This window comes from Pempheris klunzingeri, chromosome 10, assembly GCF_042242105.1.
Source record: "Pempheris klunzingeri isolate RE-2024b chromosome 10, fPemKlu1.hap1, whole genome shotgun sequence".
Lineage (NCBI taxonomy): Eukaryota > Metazoa > Chordata > Actinopteri > Acropomatiformes > Pempheridae > Pempheris > Pempheris klunzingeri.
Window position 1 is genome coordinate 13,492,715 of NC_092021.1, and position 17,711 is coordinate 13,510,425.

Here is a 17,711-nt window from a genome sequence, read left to right on the forward strand (position 1 = left end):
GATAATAAATTGATGTTTGGCAACAAAGAAATATCTTATTACTGCTTAATGCTCAGGCAAAGCAAGCAAATGAAGTCAAACTGACTTGTGTGGGTAGCCTATCATTACAGTTTTCATGGATTTTGCTTTCTACATTTACAGCATATTTAATCCAACTGATGTTTTAATTGGCTCTTCCTCCTTTTCAGTCTTTCAAGTAGTAGTGCAAGCAGTGTATGCATCTGGGCATCTTATTAAACACCCATACAACATGTAAACTGTTGTACGGAAACAATCCACAGAGAGAGTTACTGTCTTTGAAATGACTCCCACAGCTTCTCACAGCATCATAAATTTTGTTATTATCAATTTCCTTTCCCGGCTCCTTATCCCAAGAGGAGAGGGTTTCCATACACGCCAGTGTGTATTCATATATTCGTATTGTCTCATTTCATATAGATGCTGAGAGCAACTTTATGTGCGGTGGCGGAACTCTTGAACCATAACCAACTCAATTTGGTGTGTCTGTGTCGGAGGTGGCTGTGGTGGGAGGTAGCACAGAAGATGTAAGGTGGGGGGGTATCAGCCTAGAAATAGTGAGAGATGCCAAGTTAGATCCTCTGTCCTCCTCTGGAGCAGAGGAGAGAGGGGTGACTTTGAGGAGAAGGAGAGGAGGATGGGTAGCCCTTAGCACTTTTCTCTATCTCCAAGGATGGGTGTGTGCGCGCACACTTGCCTGTGTGCATCAGCATGTCGTCCTGAGGCGTTGTTCTTGTTAAGGTTATTAGGGAAGATGTTTGGCGCTAATCAGTGGAGGACTGCAGGGACCCCCACTAAACGGCCTCATCATCACAGGGCCCCACTGGTGATAAATCTAGCCCCAAGCACCCAGAGGACCTGCAGGTACTAAGCCTGTATCCATGTCTGACTTTGCTTCTACGAAGTAGGATCATGTAAATATTTAGGATCAAATTTCAGCCCTTTTCTACTGTGATGGATATAAAGTTTGATTAAATATACAGTGTACAGTAGAACTGATTAACATTACACCGTGGGAAGGCTTTAACCTGGATTTACTTTGATTGTATTCCACATAAATATGCCTTATTTCTATTATTGCTTTTAAACTTCTCTAATCAAAACTCACTTTTTCAGAATGTTCTATGTTTTTTAGAGGTGTCTTTGAGTTTCCTGAAAAGTGCTCTCTAAATAACTGTATTGTCAATGTTAAAATACTCTTTTAAGGTGAAGGTTGTTCAGTGTTAATGTTTCAGAGGCTTCTCCAACCCCACATAAAGCTTAAGGAAACACCAAATACTCATTTTTAGTGGTATTCATTCGTAGTATATATGGCGAAACATATTGGTTGAACATATGTTGTGTTAGAAAGTGCATTCAAGAAAAATGCTTGAATTTAAATTGAATTAAACACCAAATAGATAAAACGTGAAGAAATACTTCTCTTTTTCATTTTCACCGTCTTTCAGCATCACTGTCTCCTTTTTCCTCCACTTTCTTCAACTATCTATCTCCCCCATTCCGACCCTCCTCCTCCTCCTCCTCCTCCTCCTCTCTGTGATCTAGCCCGGGGCAAGCAGACATGTAATGTTAAGGCACTAACTACAGAGTGTGTGGACGCACACACACACACAGAGCAGAGAGAGACGTTCATGTGTGAAATGAGATCTCTGCACAATCAGTGGGAGTTGCAGCCATAAAGCACATCAAGCTTTTCAGCTTTAAGGTATCATCGAACAAATCGCACAGATCCTTTCATCTGGTGACTGTGGAGTTATTCTTGTAACAACTATGTTTGTTCTCCTCTTCACAGATGAGCCCGTTCATGGACATCCGATGATGAAACCAAGTGTTTGGTCTGGCACAGAGAGCTCCTTTTTGACTTAAAAGGAGAATAACTAATATTTTGTAAAGAATAACAATGAACAACATGCTCAATAAATGCAAATATTGAATTTACAGCCACTCTTTTATTCTTGCAAATATAAAGCAATATAATCTAGACACAAACAGTTACATAAAAAAAAACTTGTAACCCTGGGAAAAAAAGACTGGCATGCAAAATTGCGGAATGCCTCATTAGAAATCAGATTCGACAACTTAATATCCATCACAGACAATCCTCTTTCAATCATGTCTCATTCGAGCAGTAATAAACAGCCAATATCTGCCCCGTATCAGCTGAACCACGAGTCTATCATTTTTTTCTTTCTTCTCATTTGCAGTAAAATTTCAGCAAAGCTCCCTCAGGCCTCATTGGGATGTATATCTCACCCCCATATTTATCAAGCATAAATCCTGAATCATATCAGGATAAGACATGACTATATGCTGCGTTCTTCCTCGTGCCCCTGACATGTAAGCAGGCTGAAATATGTTTGTATGCAAACACAGAGAGATAAGGGGCTGTGATGGGAGGCACGGGATTTCAGCAGTACTTCTTCTCCCTGATGGATGGAGACTTCACTGCTGCCCAGATGGAGATAGATAGATAGATAGATAGTTAGAAGGAGGCAGGGAGGAATCGGGGAGCACTATGGGAATAAAAGGAGGGGAACAGAGGGCAAAGTCACAGAGAGGAGGAGAGGGATGAACTGATGGAAGAATCAAAGATAGAGCAGAGCAGGGACAGGGGGAGAGGTTTCAATTTGGTAGGGTGGTCAAAGGGCCTGGAATCCTTCAAAAATGATTTAAACACACCCCTTAGACTCTGTAGGCCCATACAGATACATGCTGTGCATTGTCCCTTTATTACATTTTGTGGGATAGACTCATGAACAGTACAAATCTAAAACCTAAAATGTCAAACTATTCCTTTAAAAATAAAATACAAGCTTAAGAGATTCCTCCACTTTTAACACTTTTTTTTGTTTGTTTTAGTTATAGTACAGTAGAGAGGACCAGTTGTATCTATGGGAAACTTTTAAGAGGAGTTATTTCGTAGTTGACATTTTGATCAGCCTCCAAACAAAGTGGTGGAGAGAATTTAGGACATATGGAAGACAGCAGGTGGCTGAGGGAGCAGGAAGAGACGCAGGGGTGCTAGGGAGCAGGAAGACACGGCGATAGCAGCAGGGGAGGCAGGGGGCAGGGAGTTTGGGATGGTCTAATAAATCGAGTGAGTGACTCCACTCATTTCTGCCCGTGGGACGAATCTAGTCGGGCTCAGCGGTGCAGTGCAACATCAGGGAATTGTGGGTAATGAGAGATTATTCTCCCCTGTAGTGTTTGCTCATCATCATTGCCACTCACAACCTCCCCAGCCTCGCATGAAGCACGCACACCCCCCTCGCACGAGCCAGCAGATTTACCATTTAGATGCAGGTGCGCTGTTTTATATATATATGAACATGTACGGACACACACAGGCAGACAGTGATACACACATTAGTGCTGTAGGTTTTGTGAGTAAGGTCAAACAGCGAGGTAATATTGTTTAAATCTGCTGCTGGCGCCAATTTTGGATGTCGCACTCAGTGAGGCGCACACGCACACGGTTCAATGACACCCTCTTTTATCCACAGGTCCTTTTTGCCTGAGGAGGCCAATCTGTCTGAGGGTAGATTCTACATACATCAAACCAGGACCCTCTTTTACCCTTTCTCTCCCTTTTTTTCTCCCTCCTCTGTCTCTCCAGTCCATCGTCTTCCTCGCCCTCGAGCCTCGCTGCAACCACAAGAAGTAGGCTGGTGGTCCCAGCAGGGGCCGAGGCTCGGGCACACCATTAGCATGAGGGAATTAGAGTCATTACAACTGGAAGGGCGAGGGAGGACGAGTCCTTCGCTCTGCAGGGGAGGGAGGAGGTTTGGGAAGTTGTGTGAGGGAGGAAACAGACAAAAAGGGAAGCTTAATTGCTGACAAAAATGTGTCCAAATTGTAGCACACGGATAGATTTCTACAATAAAATACATATTTGAACATGCAGTAGGTGTTCTGGATGGTCCTGAGCCTGTATCCATATTATGAAAAGCCAGAATGAGTTGAAATGAGTATGCTATACTCTTGGCATTGCATTTGAAGTCTGAGTAATAGATGTAGGGCAGCAGGAAGAATCATTAGATGGAGGAGCAGAGAATCACCTTGAGCTGGAAGTTTTACGATTTCAATTTTGGTTTTGATGCTGAAAAATGAAGAGTTTTCTCATTCTGTAGGACACATATTACTTGGAATTCATTTTTCACAACTTTCTCAACACAACACAGTAGATAAGGCTGAGCGAGAGAGACTGAAACAGAAGGCGTTATACTGTATCTTTTATTATATTTTATTTTATCTCTTCTAATTAATAAAAAGACACAATAGTTGTTGCTTAAAAACATTTTTTACCTCTACTGGAGAGCATTGTACGTATTCAGTCCCGTGTCATTGTTTAAACACGAAAATTCAGCACCCAAACGTAATGAAGCAAAATGATATGGTAAGGAACCTGCATACTTAATTTCACACACATCCAAGTATTCACCCAAATGTGCATTAACAGTATATTTTTCCAATTTGCTTCCATCCATGTCCAAATCCATGTCCAGCTTTTGTTCTAAAAGAAACTTCCTCCCAGATTGACCCTCCAAGAGGGACACACATCTGTTAAGTGGACTCCCCTCCATCAACACGAGCCAGCCTTTGAGTCTCCGTCATCTCATTAACTTCTGCCGGGCAGCCTGAGCAGTTTCCTTTATCTTTCTACATGCAGAATTTGAGTGAAAACTGGAGGGTGGACTAAGTAATTATCTGCTTTTTAAGAAAGGTCAGCATGGTGACTCTGAGGGAATCCAATATCCAGTGGTCACTGTTTTAAAAGACAGACAGTGTGGGTGCAGGCCACCAGACAAGCAGGCACACACACTGTGAAGGAAGTACTTTTCTTTGTCTAGCCGTTGCAATTAAAACTCTCATTTCCATTTATAAAAACATTGACATTGCTAAGACAATTAAAAATGAGTATGTGAGATCACTGAGATAATAAAAAAGCGAAAGCGCGGCGCTTTTGTCTGCAAAAAAACCCTTGCAAGAGTTTTTTTTTCCAAAACTTTTAAATTAACATGGAAATTCTTTATCCATTAGCTTACAAATGGCTGTGTTTTGTTCATTAGAAAACGCAGTGGTGCTACAGCGCTAATGTTCCCACCACGTAGTGTTGTGTCTCAGTTAAGCTGAATTATACATCAACGCTCATGCTCTAGTTTTAGATTAGAGGCAAATCTTGTTGTATATATGGTAAGTAGAGTTTTTTTTTCTGAAATTGTGAATCAGTGAATAGAAATCCATTCATATTGCATCACTCTATGTAGTTGAAGATGCACTAATGATCATTTAATTAGGCTTTTAATGCTTGTACTCCTCCCCCACCCACCCACCCCCCTCTCTCTCTCACACACACACACACACACACACACACACACACACACACACACACACAGACTATATTAATGTAGCAACTGCATGACATTTACCACTGAATGTACAGGCAGACACACAGACACACAGACAGACAGACAGCATGTGTGTATGTGTGAAATGATAAAGGGGAATGAGGTTTATGACATTGACATACAAAATGAACTGTAATAAAATTCTAAAACACTGTAGACTGAGATGTTTTCTTGTTGGATTTTCTACAATTTGCCAAGAATAAAAAGTTGCTTACATTCTTGCAGCTCAGTGACATATATGTTGCTAGTGGCCTTCAAATATCCAAATGTACTTGAGAAAACCTGCATGTTGTTGTGTTCATTTGTTTGCCTGCCTATGTACAGGGGCCTTGTGCATCATCATCATCATCATCATTGTCATCATCATCACCACCGTCTTCAGGTCGTCTAGAGAGGCAGTTCAGGCAGGTGTGTGTTTCTATAAGTCCTCTCTGGGGCAAAGGGGCAACAGCAACCGCGCTGCAAAACTCATGATTCTGCACTCTGCTTAATGTGAGCCATCATCAACAGCACTCAGCGTTATCTCACACCTGCCTCATCAGGAGAGCAATGTAAGGCTGAAAAAGATAGATCTTTTAATTAGGCAAGGTACTGAATTTTTTAATTGTCAGTGTCTCAAAACTTGCAGGGGTCGAACTTTCTGTGATTTTTTTTTTCCTTTTACCACTGAGACTCAGATCTGGGACACACTTGTGACCTGTTTTTTTTTTTGGTTTCTTGGGATGTATCCCCCAAACCTCCTTCCTCCCAGAGAACACGGTTCCTCTGAAATGTGCTTGTGATCTAAAGCAGTGGAAGTTTATTAGGCATGTGGAATTTCTTTAGATCTGAAACACTGGAGGTTCCTCTCATTCTTTGAGGGCTTCGCAGCAGGAAAAGCAAACAATTTCTTCAACTGCACTTTAATTTCTGTCCCTTCCCTTCTCCTCCCTCTGTTTTCCCCTCTAAAGCCTCCACTAATAATCATCTCTGTGCCTCATTAAGGAGCAGAGGAGTAGAGGCACAGGCTGCTCCAGATGTTTGGTGGAAAGTCCCTGAGGTCTAGCGTCTGTGTCAGAGAACCTGTGTGTGTATCTGTCTGTTGTAATATGCACTATCAAGTGTGCATTATTGCTTGTGTGTGTGTGTGTGTGTGTGTGTGTGTGTGTGTGTGTGTGTGTGTGTGTGTGTGTGTGTGTGTGTGTGTGTGTGTGTGTGTGTGTGTGTGTGTGTGTGTGTGTGTGTGTGAGACACCGCTATAAATCTGTGCGTTTGATACTTCCTGTACTGTCTCTGGGCATCACTCTGAGTGTTCCACTGCCCCACTTCCAAAGACAGCAACAGCAGTGAGAGACAAGACTTCCTCCACGAGAACACTACACTGTAAGACATTTCATGTTATTTCAACTTGCAAATGAAAGTTCACCTGCTGCCTTGAAAACACAACCTTTGAAGACAACTTGAAGACAACCTTTGTTTCAACTCGTGAATTAAAGTCCATCTAGTTGATATGACTACAATGTTCTAGTCGTCTCAACAATGTTTTTTAAGTTGTCTAAATTGATTTAACTTTGGACTCAGAGTTAAAACAACAACTAACCTTATATTATCAGTGCAAGAAAACCTCATTTACAGAGTCAAACAAACTCACATTTTGATATTGTTATAACTCACACTTTCAAGTTCAGTATTTGTATAACTTGCCATTTCAAGTTAAGAGGATAGTGCAAGTTTGCTTGATTTATTAATCACAATTAACAGTTGCTTTCCTCCAAGACTTTCTGTATAATTTCCTTAATATTTTGACCAGCAAGTTCTCCAATGTCAAGTAACTCATTCCTGTATTGCTGAGTTAGAAACATGTAAAATGGTTTGCATGCAGAGAAATAAAGATGCCAGCTGGTTTTTAATCACCTCTCCATTTCCAAGAGGAAGTTCAGCACCAGAATCATGTTGCAGCAACCATCAGGGTCACAGATGGCAGAAGTTGCTGACCTCTTAGGTAATCACAACAAGTATTGCTTCAGAAAATCATTTATTAATGAACACACATAACAGAACAAATCACAGCATGTTATTGAACCCAATACCCACCTAATTTATGGTTCTCCCCAAAACACATTAACCCTACCCATAAGTCCTTGCGGCGCTGCCCTGCCGATGCCACAATATGAAGGTGATGCCTCAGGATCATTAACAGAATCCTCCCCTTTGTTTTTTTATCTGATAACTTGATATAGCAAGTTCAGTCAATTTGACAAAATGTTCAATTAGTCAAGACAATGAATAAACCTACAAAAACTAGAATAGCTGAGTTCAAAATCTAAAACTTATCAGAGCACTTTGAGTTGAAGAGAAAATGTAAATTGACATGACTAAAAAGGGCTGTGATGTTTTACAGTGTAGAAGGAGATGCCGCATGATTTGATAATCTGTCTCTTTGTCTGTTGTGTGTGTTGAGTGATCTGTCAGGTTAAGACACACAGGCAGCAGTAGAATGACCAATGATGGGGTCCGTTTATTAAAATCTGCACCTATTTTCCAACTTTGCTGTAATAGATATGAATTTTATTTTGATAACCTATTATCGTAGCACTGAACAGTAATCACTGATCACACCAACTGTTACTATTACTGTACTTTAAATACCATTTCATTCATTCAGGAAAGCACATATTTTGCAATTAGAAATACTCTCCCTGCTAGTTCATCTTTCCACCCATGTTATGTGATGAGATCTTAGCAATATTAATTGAAAAGTTTTTTTTTATCATTGACCTTGATGGGCACAAATGAGCACCTCTGAAATACTCAAAATTCCAATTTTAGTTTTTTTTTCTTAATTCCTGCATAAGTTATTTTCTTTCAAAATGCCCCACTTCCATAATTGCTTCATCAGCTTGCAAATGAATAATTCAAGCTCCCTTTGTGAAATCAAAGCGGAACATGAAGAAAAACTGTGAGACTGTTACTCACTCGTAATAGTCTCTGGGGCTTCATCAGACCTGGCAATTCAAGTATCAAACCTGGCAACCAGCATTCAGGACTGGTCCAGGAAATAAATAATGAATCTTCCTGTTGTCTGCCATAAATATTTACCTTTCACCAGATCCCCCAGTGGGGAAAATGCATGCTGATGAAAGGTAAGAATGAAAAGACAAAAATGGATGGCAAAGTGAGAGAAAAGTGTGTCCGATGCAGGAACTGAACACATTTTTGCCAGTCAAATTTTGACAGAGGAGACTCTGCAGGCTACAAAATAGCACACAAATAGCATGCACAATGGTACAAATTGAACAGAAACTATACTCCGCATAGCGTGAAATGACTGTATAAAAGAAGTGGACATAGCTTCCAAGTCTGAAAAGTGAAGTCAATGCAGAAGAACCTAGATTCTTTCTAGTGTCCAGCAGGGGGCGACTCTGCTGGCGGCAAAAAGACGTCAGATTGAACACTATGAGTAAATGACCCCACTTCCTAATGAGTTTATGGTCTCAGTCAGTAGTTTAAAAAAATTCTTCAACACAGCATGATGTTCTTTCGATAAATTTTGGTCCCATTTAGCTAAAAATAAACAATAAAGCACAGTATGCTTTGAAGCAGGACTACGTTGTGATTAACCAATCAGAGGTGGTCTGGCTCCTTAAAACCAAGATGGCAACAACCATGAAACCAAGATGGCGAGGCCCCTAAAGCGAAACTCTAGGCTTCAAAATCGCGGCCCACACACACACACGTACAATAACGTTAGCTTTATATCCGTGGCGGACCACCAAGTCCTGGTGGCAACTTTTCGTTCAGGCGTGGGGGATTCTTCCAAGTGCTGTTAGGAGCACTAGGTGGAGCACTAGGAGCATAGCTAGGAGCACTAACCTGATTTTCTCACAGATTACCTCATGCACTACTGCTTCAGCAAATATGACAAAAAGCTATTTTATTGACTTTACTTTATGTAGAGGCACAACTAAGGTTACAGTGACTCAAATCAAGATACTTCATAATCTAATAGATTTACAGATTGAATTCACTTCACATTTATGACTCAAATGGACTGGAAGAAACTTAAAATCAGTAGTGAATGGTCTGATGGAAAATATCTTCTGAAATAATGAAGAATTCATAAATTAGATTGTTTACGTGTAAATCCAAATCCACTAACAGCAACACCTCTGGGATTTGTGCAATCGAACGCCCATCCTATAGGTTTAACAATGGTGAACAAAGTTAATCTAGACCAAGTATTTGTTAAAATAAATGTACTTGCATGCCGATGATCTTTATTAATTTTGTGCAATTGAGAAATTAGCCTCAAATGGTAATTCATTATTCTTTATACACTTCAAACAAACACGTCATGTTATCTATTCACTTAATTAACATTAACATCTCACACATAGTAGTGTGTGTGTGTGTGTGTGTGTGTGTGTGTGTGTGTGTGTGTGTGTATAGAGGGTCTCCTTAATGGTTAATGTCATGTCATTGGCCTTACCAACAGGTGGCAGCAAGCAGCTCAACTCAGTCAATCAGGGGACACAACTGCCAACTAACAGTCCCAGTATCAAGCCTAGATGGCAGCAGATGCAGTGTCCTGGTAGCTGAATGGTTAAGAGTCATACCACTGCAATATCCCTAATTTGGTTTCAACTGAGGACCTTTGTTCCATGTCATACCTCTCCCTCTTTTTCCTGTTTTCCTCACACACAAACAAAAGTTTGCCTTAAAGGTTTTCTTTACCTCCAGTTTTAGACCTAGGAGGAGGGGTTTGGGGTTACCCTACCGCATTCCAGCAAAGAGCCCTGAAGACAAACTTCTCCCGTGTGCGGTTTCCTCCATACTGTATGTCATACAAGCATTCATTTTGATGTGAACATGTTAAAAAATGACACAGACACAGAATCCATAGGCCAACAATGTTATACACATACAAACAACACATACGTTTTTTGATGCAAAAGATATTCTGCATCAATTGATTTTTCTGTTCATTAAAGTCTGCTTTGTCTCCATTGGTCATTTCAAAGCAGCCGATCTTATCAATGGGGCAACCAGGGTTTATAGGTTTACTTTGAGGTGCTGTCAGTTACTGAAAAAGATTTAACTTTTTTGTAATTAATGATGTTGTATTGCAATGGATTACGAAAAAACGTCATCTAATCTGAATGCTTTGGGATTGTTTAAAAATCAAACAATGAAAATATTGCTCATTAGAGTAAAAAAATGCATTAGGCCATGAAAATTTCAGTTCCACAAATATGTTTTTTCAGATTTTTCAATGAAAATGTTGTACTGTGTATATTCTGCAACATGTGGGGTGCTGTTTCTTTTGTCCGAGTAAGTGTCACTGAGTTTGTGTTAGTGATATTGCCTGGAATGGGAGGCTGCTTTGGAGGGACAGCTGCTGCTTGAACCCTCCATCTTGACTCACCACCTTTCCTCTTTTCCACGACCACAAAGTGGAGCACTTGTCCAAGAAACCCTGTAGGTCAGATGTGCTTTTCACGAGTTAATTGGTTATCATGAAAAAAAAGTTTCAGAATTTAAAAATTGCCATATTTTACGGAAGTTGTCCTATAATTTTCTCGCAATGTTTTCAGTGTGATCTGGGATGGTTATGGTTATGTGTAACTATACCAACCCTGATGGCAACTCAAGGTTGCATTCTAAAATTACACATTCAGTGCATAAAGTCTGATTCCAGTATTTTTTCCACTCATGTGACTACAGTCCATTATGACGGTGTTTCTGATCTAGGGGCTTATAATGAATGACCTTTACATCCAGGTCTGGTCATCCTGGTCCACTGTACAGAGGCAAATGTTTATTCATAGGATTCACCATCTGGGGACCAATGTCTGTGCAAAATATCCTGGCAATTCAATGAATTTTGAGAAATATCAATTTGGACCAAACTGCTGGACAGTTCCACAAACAGACTGGTATTGCCATCAGCACCAGTGGCATTGCTAAAAATCTCTGAACTCTAAGGACATTTACTTAATTAGCTATTTCCTGGAGGCAGAACCAACAGTGTATATTAATTAAGGGATATTTTGTTTTTAATTTTCAATAGCACCAAGAGCTCCCTGAGGCTCCCCACTCTCAGTGTCCGTAAACATTTTATTGGCAGGTCAGCAATTCAATTTACAGCCAGCAGACACTGAGGCAGGCAACATGGAGGACAGTTAAACATTGGTCATTTCCATATTCTATCAATTTGGAATGCAGCAGTCTCACACTAAAGAGCATAGTAGATACACCATTCGTATGATGGTCCAACATGTAATAACAATTAGCGAGAAAGTCGATGTACGTGATGTAATTTATGACACATATGCAACGTTTTTCATGTAACTTCACTCCTGTAACTGACATACTTATTCTAAGCCAAACCACCACCTTTTCCCAAACCTTTCCAGATTCACTGCCCCTCACAGCAAGTCTACTCCTGCTGTAAGCAGTGGGGGACAGAGGGCTTTATCAAAAGCTGGAAGATCACATGCTCTATGATGGACTTTAAGCAGAGGCTATGGTTATGGTAACTCAGGTTCCTAACAGTTTGTAATCTAACAGATTCATAGACTGGATTCACTTCACATTTATGACTCAGTATTTCAGTTGAGTGATTCATATTGCTCCTGACAGTCTGGAGAAAGCTTTGAATTAGTATCTAGACCTTCAGAATAAATACAATGTTTAATTAATAAACTAACGTACTTTTAGAATACACTTTTAGGAGTCTGGTTAAAGTTTACCGTGTAGCCTACTGTGGTGGGACCAAAGGATTTCCAAAACCCTGACCGCTGCTCTATAAGCTCTGACAGGCTGTCCAGAGGTCAGGGGTCTCTAAGTTATGAGATCTTTATATCACCCACAGAAACATATGAGCACAAACAGAATTGCACCCTTGGACTCATTGCTGTGTCAGTGCCATGCTTAACTCCACTGCTCCATGCAGGCCCATCCCCGGTGGGCGTGAGTAAATGGCCCCAGCCTTCTCTAAATATAACTCCCCTCCAAAACAGAAAGAGAGAGAAGGAGGGAAGGGAAAACTGACCCAATCAGAAGCGATCCGAAAACTTGTCAGAGAGGAGTTTTTTTTTTTTTTTTAGGATACAGTGTGTTTGTCACATACCGTTTTGATCCATTTTGTGGCCCCGGGTGGTGCTGGTGGAGTGCTCAGCAGGAGGCGCATTGTCCGTATGCAAACTGGACGACATGGCCATTGTATGCGTTTGGGCATATATGGAGGCACCGATGGCTCCGAGGATACAGCCCGTCTGAGGTCTCAGGAGTGGAGAGTCGTCCTTGGCTGTGTAGTGCGCGCTTCCCTCCTCCGCCTTTCTCCTCTCTTTAAACGCCCTGGTCCGCCGCGATGAGTTGCCTGGATGTGATGTACCACCAAAGCTATGGAGCGCACTATCTCCCTGCAGCGGCGTACAAGGCGACCTACTACAACCCCCATCACCAGCAACAACAGGTGAGATATTCATCATCCAACTTTTTGTAGCGTGAGCGTTTGTTTTTTTTTTAGCCATTTGAGTAGAGGAGGTTTCCTCAAGAGTTCATGTCAACTTGGAGGAAACATGAGTTCTTGTGTCCTAAACTTGGAACAGCATAAATTAGACCCAGCTTTGTGTTACTTACATACTTACATACATACAAGAACAACAAAGCTGAACAGAGACATTTTGCTTCCACTAATATATATATATATATTTAAAGAATAATCGTTATTAGTGAGTTTGTTATAAAAATGTAGTTTATGTTAAAGAGAAAGTGCCACTATGGGGATAAAGTATAACATGACATCTTCAAATACCCCAAATCAAAGTAAGTTTGGCTATTTACAGACTTTTTAACTACTTGTAGATTATTTTCTGGGGTTTTTTTTTCTTTTTTTTTTTTACATTGCGTGACTCGTGTTCAGGACACCACCTAAAACTCTCTTTACTCCTCACACACACACACACACACACACACACACACACACACACACACACACACACACACACACCTCTTAACTTCAATTTCAGTTTTGAATGATTAAATTCCAGTCCGAGGCTCAGCATTCACCTCAGGTCAGGCGTAATGACACAGAACTATTAATCCTGTGGTCAAATGGTGATGTAATGACAGCCAGTCAGTCACTCAGGAATGTGGATGAAACACATTGGGCTTTACAAATAGCTGGAATGCAGGATGGGAGAAAAGAAACTCATTTTCACACAACTCCCAAGCTGCTCCCCGGAAAATGACTCATGAGAGTGCAAATATTTCTCAGAAATTCTATATTTATTATTTCATTATGTGGAAAACAACACCAATTCCTCTAAAACAGCAATTAGGCCCTACTAGAATGTAAATTCGCACTATTCTACTTCTATTTTTTCCTTGGTTGGATCTGTCAGTTAATCCCTCTCTGTCTCTTGTTCCAGAGAAGGCTGAGTGTTTACAGTAAGATGCAGGAGTGTATGGAACAGCAGCAGCAGCAGCAGCAAGGAGGAGGAAGAGGGATGCTTTCCAGGGATCAGGGCCTCCGGCAGGGTCCTGCGCCACCAGGAACCGAATCAAGCCGTAGATCCACGTCCGATTCGGAGCTGAAGGATGGTGCTCAGCCAGCAGAGGCAGAGTATTTGAGCTCCCGGTGTGTTTTGTTCACCTACTTCCAAGGTGACATTGGTGACGTGGTAGATGAGCACTTCTCCCGGGCTCTCAGTCAGTCCGGCACCTTCAACAGCGAGAGCAAGCCCATCAGAGTGACTCAGCCGTCTGCCTCAGCCAATGCTGGATTATGGAAAGGTGAGGAGCGCAAAAGAGAGCAAAATTCTGGTTGAATGATAGATTCAACTCATTGATTTGCGTTGGTGAATCTGTCTGCTTAGTTGAAGTTAATACGAGATTATTTGTATCCTTAGCTAATTAATAAAGTCCTTAAAAACACTGGCTGAACACTGTTTTTGTGGAGTGTGTTGAGGGATGAAGTCTTGATGTCTTTGTTTCAGATGCTGGGTCTCTCTCGGAGGGTCAGAGCAGCTCAGTGTGGAACAGCACCTTCCCACCCCAGGCCAGTTCCTGCCTCCCATCAGTCTCTGTCTCAGTCCAGCCAGACTTTTCCTCCAGCCCCGTTCCCTTCAACCACCCGGATGGAGCTCTGTGGGCCGACCACGTGCTCTCCCAGGCCGGCCTCCCGCCACCGACCACCCTTCCCGATAGCTGGACCTACAGCCTGAACCCCCAGGGTGCAAGTGGCTACCCCAGCGTTCACAACGTCTACCATCCTCACTCCCACCCCCACATCCACACCCGCCACCACCACCCCATGCTCCATTCATACCCAGCCCACAGCCCAGCACTGGATCCCAGGTTTAATCCTCTCCTGCTGCCTGGTGTTAGGAACCAGAGCCAGCCGGCCGCCAGCACAGGGAGCTCCCCGCACAGCGAGGGGGTGAAGACAGAGATGGACCCCAGCAGCAGCAGCCCCGTCACGGCTACCTCTGTCACCTGGACCCCTTCAGCCCTTCATGGATCTTTGGAGGTGTATGACACAGGTAGATACTAGAGAACAATATGCACTGACTTGCAAGCATCTCTTCTCATGTATTTGAACCTGTGCAGTAAGTAATAATGAGCACAATAGTAATTTGGCCTTGTTTCTCTCTCTCCTGCAGCTCTTGATCAGACCAAAGCAAAGACGTCAGTTTGGTTCTAACTGATGCACTGAGACTAAGAGGGAATATCAATTCACACCAAAAAGGACCTACTATGTGGCTCTATCAATATATGGCTGCAACACCAGCACTGTAATGTTCAATGTAGATCGAAAGCTCACTGTAGCTCAGACTATGAGTTCTGCACTGTCCACACAACTTATTATGGATATAAACTCAGGCTTTGGACTTCAATGATAGTGATCTACTGCTTTGGCTGCAGGTCAAAGCCCTTGAAGAACGATGAATACAGACTACTAGCTTTAAGAATGGGAGGCCACTTCTTCTCTGTCGGCACAAAACACCATTTCTCTGATTCACGCAATGTGAGACCAGTCGGTTCTGTTTCAAGAGCTTGACTTTGATCCACATTTTGTTTTGTACAGTAAATGTTTGTTAATGACTTTAATTTTTTTTCTTTTTCGTGTACAGTTTTATCATGCTAAGTTGTTGTTTGCTGGACGACTTCTGCTAAAATGTTTGCCTGAATGCTACTTTACTATTTTACCTTTGAGGATTGTGTAGTGTAAATATTGGTACTGTATGTTTAAGTAATAAATTTATGAACTATATTTGCAAAAGTACTGAATGTTATTTTTTAGATATAAATCTACCAATCTCCCCCCAAAATGTGCAAAAATCAAGTAAAGTATTCACTCCCAACTACTTCTTCTATATTTTAGAGGGAATTGAGTACATCGCTCAAAATCTTAGTGAAAATCTGTTTCCTACTGATAGCACACATGTTCTCTCTCCCAAGAGGCACTGAGCATAACTTTCCTATTGTGTCCTAATAAATGACGGGCTTCTTCTCTCTTGTGAAATCAGGCTCCAAGAACTTTTATCATTGATCACCTAAAATCAAAACGATGGAATATTTCAGACAGTCAAAAATCGAGGCTATCACCATCACCAGAAGTTCCAATCCTTTACAATATATAGTATAGCTGGTGTTCTTTTTTTTCATTATTATATCTTCACAAACACTAAATCACCTGACCTGGACTTTTTCTCTAAATTAGAATACAGGCATGAATGGTTGCAGCAGGAATAATTAGCTTTAATGTTTCAGATAGAAACACTGCTCAATATTATGTACATAATAGACTGGACTGGAGGTGAGTTGTAGTACCAGGGGAAGTGGGTTGCATTCCAGAGACAGTTATTGTAAGATACCATGACATGTCTGTTGTCTGTCTCCACAGGAACACACACACACACACACATACACACACACACACACACACGCACACACACTCCCAGATGGACAAACACACACCAAAGAATGCATTTCCTGTCTGGACAGGAAGTTTGTCAGAGAGAGGCAGACTGCTCAGACACATGCTAAAAGACACATTTCGGGTACTAAAGTGAACGTTGTTTTGTGACTGTGATAAAATTCAATTTATCTCATGCAGAAAGTTTCAGAAGAATTGTGTTTGAATGTAGATCTGGACTGATCTACACTCTGAAAAATTCAAGAGGCGTTCACAATGTGAGTTGGTATGAATTCTGAAGAAAAGTTGCTGCTTTAAATATATATTTCAGGCTTGGTCTAATGCCAGGACCAGCATTATTTGTACCCATCCTGACATCATCAACAGCTGGCTGAATCTGTGCAAGCCTGGCTGTGTGTGTGTGTGTGTGTAGTGTGTGTGTGTGTGTGTGTGTGTGTGTGTGTAGTGAGTGGTCTGACCAGGTGGTATGATCAGCAGTAGCAGCCCACTAACATTCCAGCCTCCTCTCCCACGTTTCTCGTTGTCCGTCTCCACTAAACAGCAGGACTTCAAATCTGGACATCAGCAGCTGCATTTCCCTCCAAAGAATCTACAAGCCATGATGAAGTGAAAAACTGAGAGGAAAAAGCGAATTAAACACTGAAAGTTGATGATATTTGTTCATTATCAGTTGTGCATCTACTGAGCGCCGCGTTGCATTTGAATTTAAGCTTTTACTGAAATGTGACAAGAAAAGAAATGTAGCTAATGTGATCATCTTTATCGAAGAAAAATCAGAGTAAAAAAAACAAACTAGTTGACATGAGTTTTGTTTATTCTTTTAATTTTTCTGTTACATGGAACTGTCTTAGGCTGAGGCCAGACAGAACACAACAATGCTACCAAGCACTGCATGTGTGACAATACAGCCATGTTAGGGTTCATTTCTGCAGCAAAATAACAAGCTGCAATTTACATGTAAATGTAATTTATCAATTCATGAAATGTATCAGCTAAGACACATTTTAGTAGTTGTTAGTCGCGAATAATTTGCTGTATGAAATTCTCTGTTCAATCTATCAGGGTATTTAATACATCATGAAGGAAGACAAACCAGGCGAGAAGTAAAAAGATGGAGAGATTTAAGGTTTTCCACCAAAGTGCATCCTCTCCTCTCCTCTCCTCCAAAGCTCCTAATTAGCATTAGCATGTAGCTTCTGCATCAGCATGTAGTGTACTTATATGCTAACAGGCATCCCACTGGCAGCCTTGGAGAATCACCACAGGCACTTCCACTGCAGGAAGAACCCTAAGATACAGTACTACGGAGCAGGAGGCTATATAGAGTAATTATAGTAGTAATTATTATGTCGATTATTTCT

General features: G+C 41.3%; 1 protein-coding gene across 1 annotated transcript; it reads left to right on the forward strand.

The window, feature by feature from the left end:
- The first annotated feature begins 12,703 nt into the window (after positions 1–12,703).
- vgll3 (vestigial-like family member 3) lies at positions 12,704–15,643 on the forward strand. The gene is made up of 4 exons (XM_070838449.1): positions 12,704–12,882; positions 13,841–14,204; positions 14,408–14,953; positions 15,074–15,643. Exons 1-4 carry the CDS (start codon positions 12,778–12,780, stop codon positions 15,112–15,114), a joined length of 1,056 nt encoding a protein of 351 aa, XP_070694550.1. The 5' UTR covers positions 12,704–12,777; the 3' UTR covers positions 15,115–15,643.
- The last annotated feature ends 2,068 nt before the right edge of the window (positions 15,644–17,711 follow it).

Bases quoted from the DNA above. Each gene is read 5' to 3' on its own strand.
- vgll3 (XM_070838449.1), top strand. From the start codon at position 12,778: ATGAGTTGCCTGGATGTGATGTACCACCAAAGCTATGGAGCGCACTAT. The intron at 12,883-13,840 runs GTGAGATATTCA...CTCTTGTTCCAG, and splicing joins CCCATCACCAGCAACAACAG to AGAAGGCTGAGTGTTTACAG. The intron at 14,205-14,407 runs GTGAGGAGCGCA...TCTTTGTTTCAG, and splicing joins CAATGCTGGATTATGGAAAG to ATGCTGGGTCTCTCTCGGAG.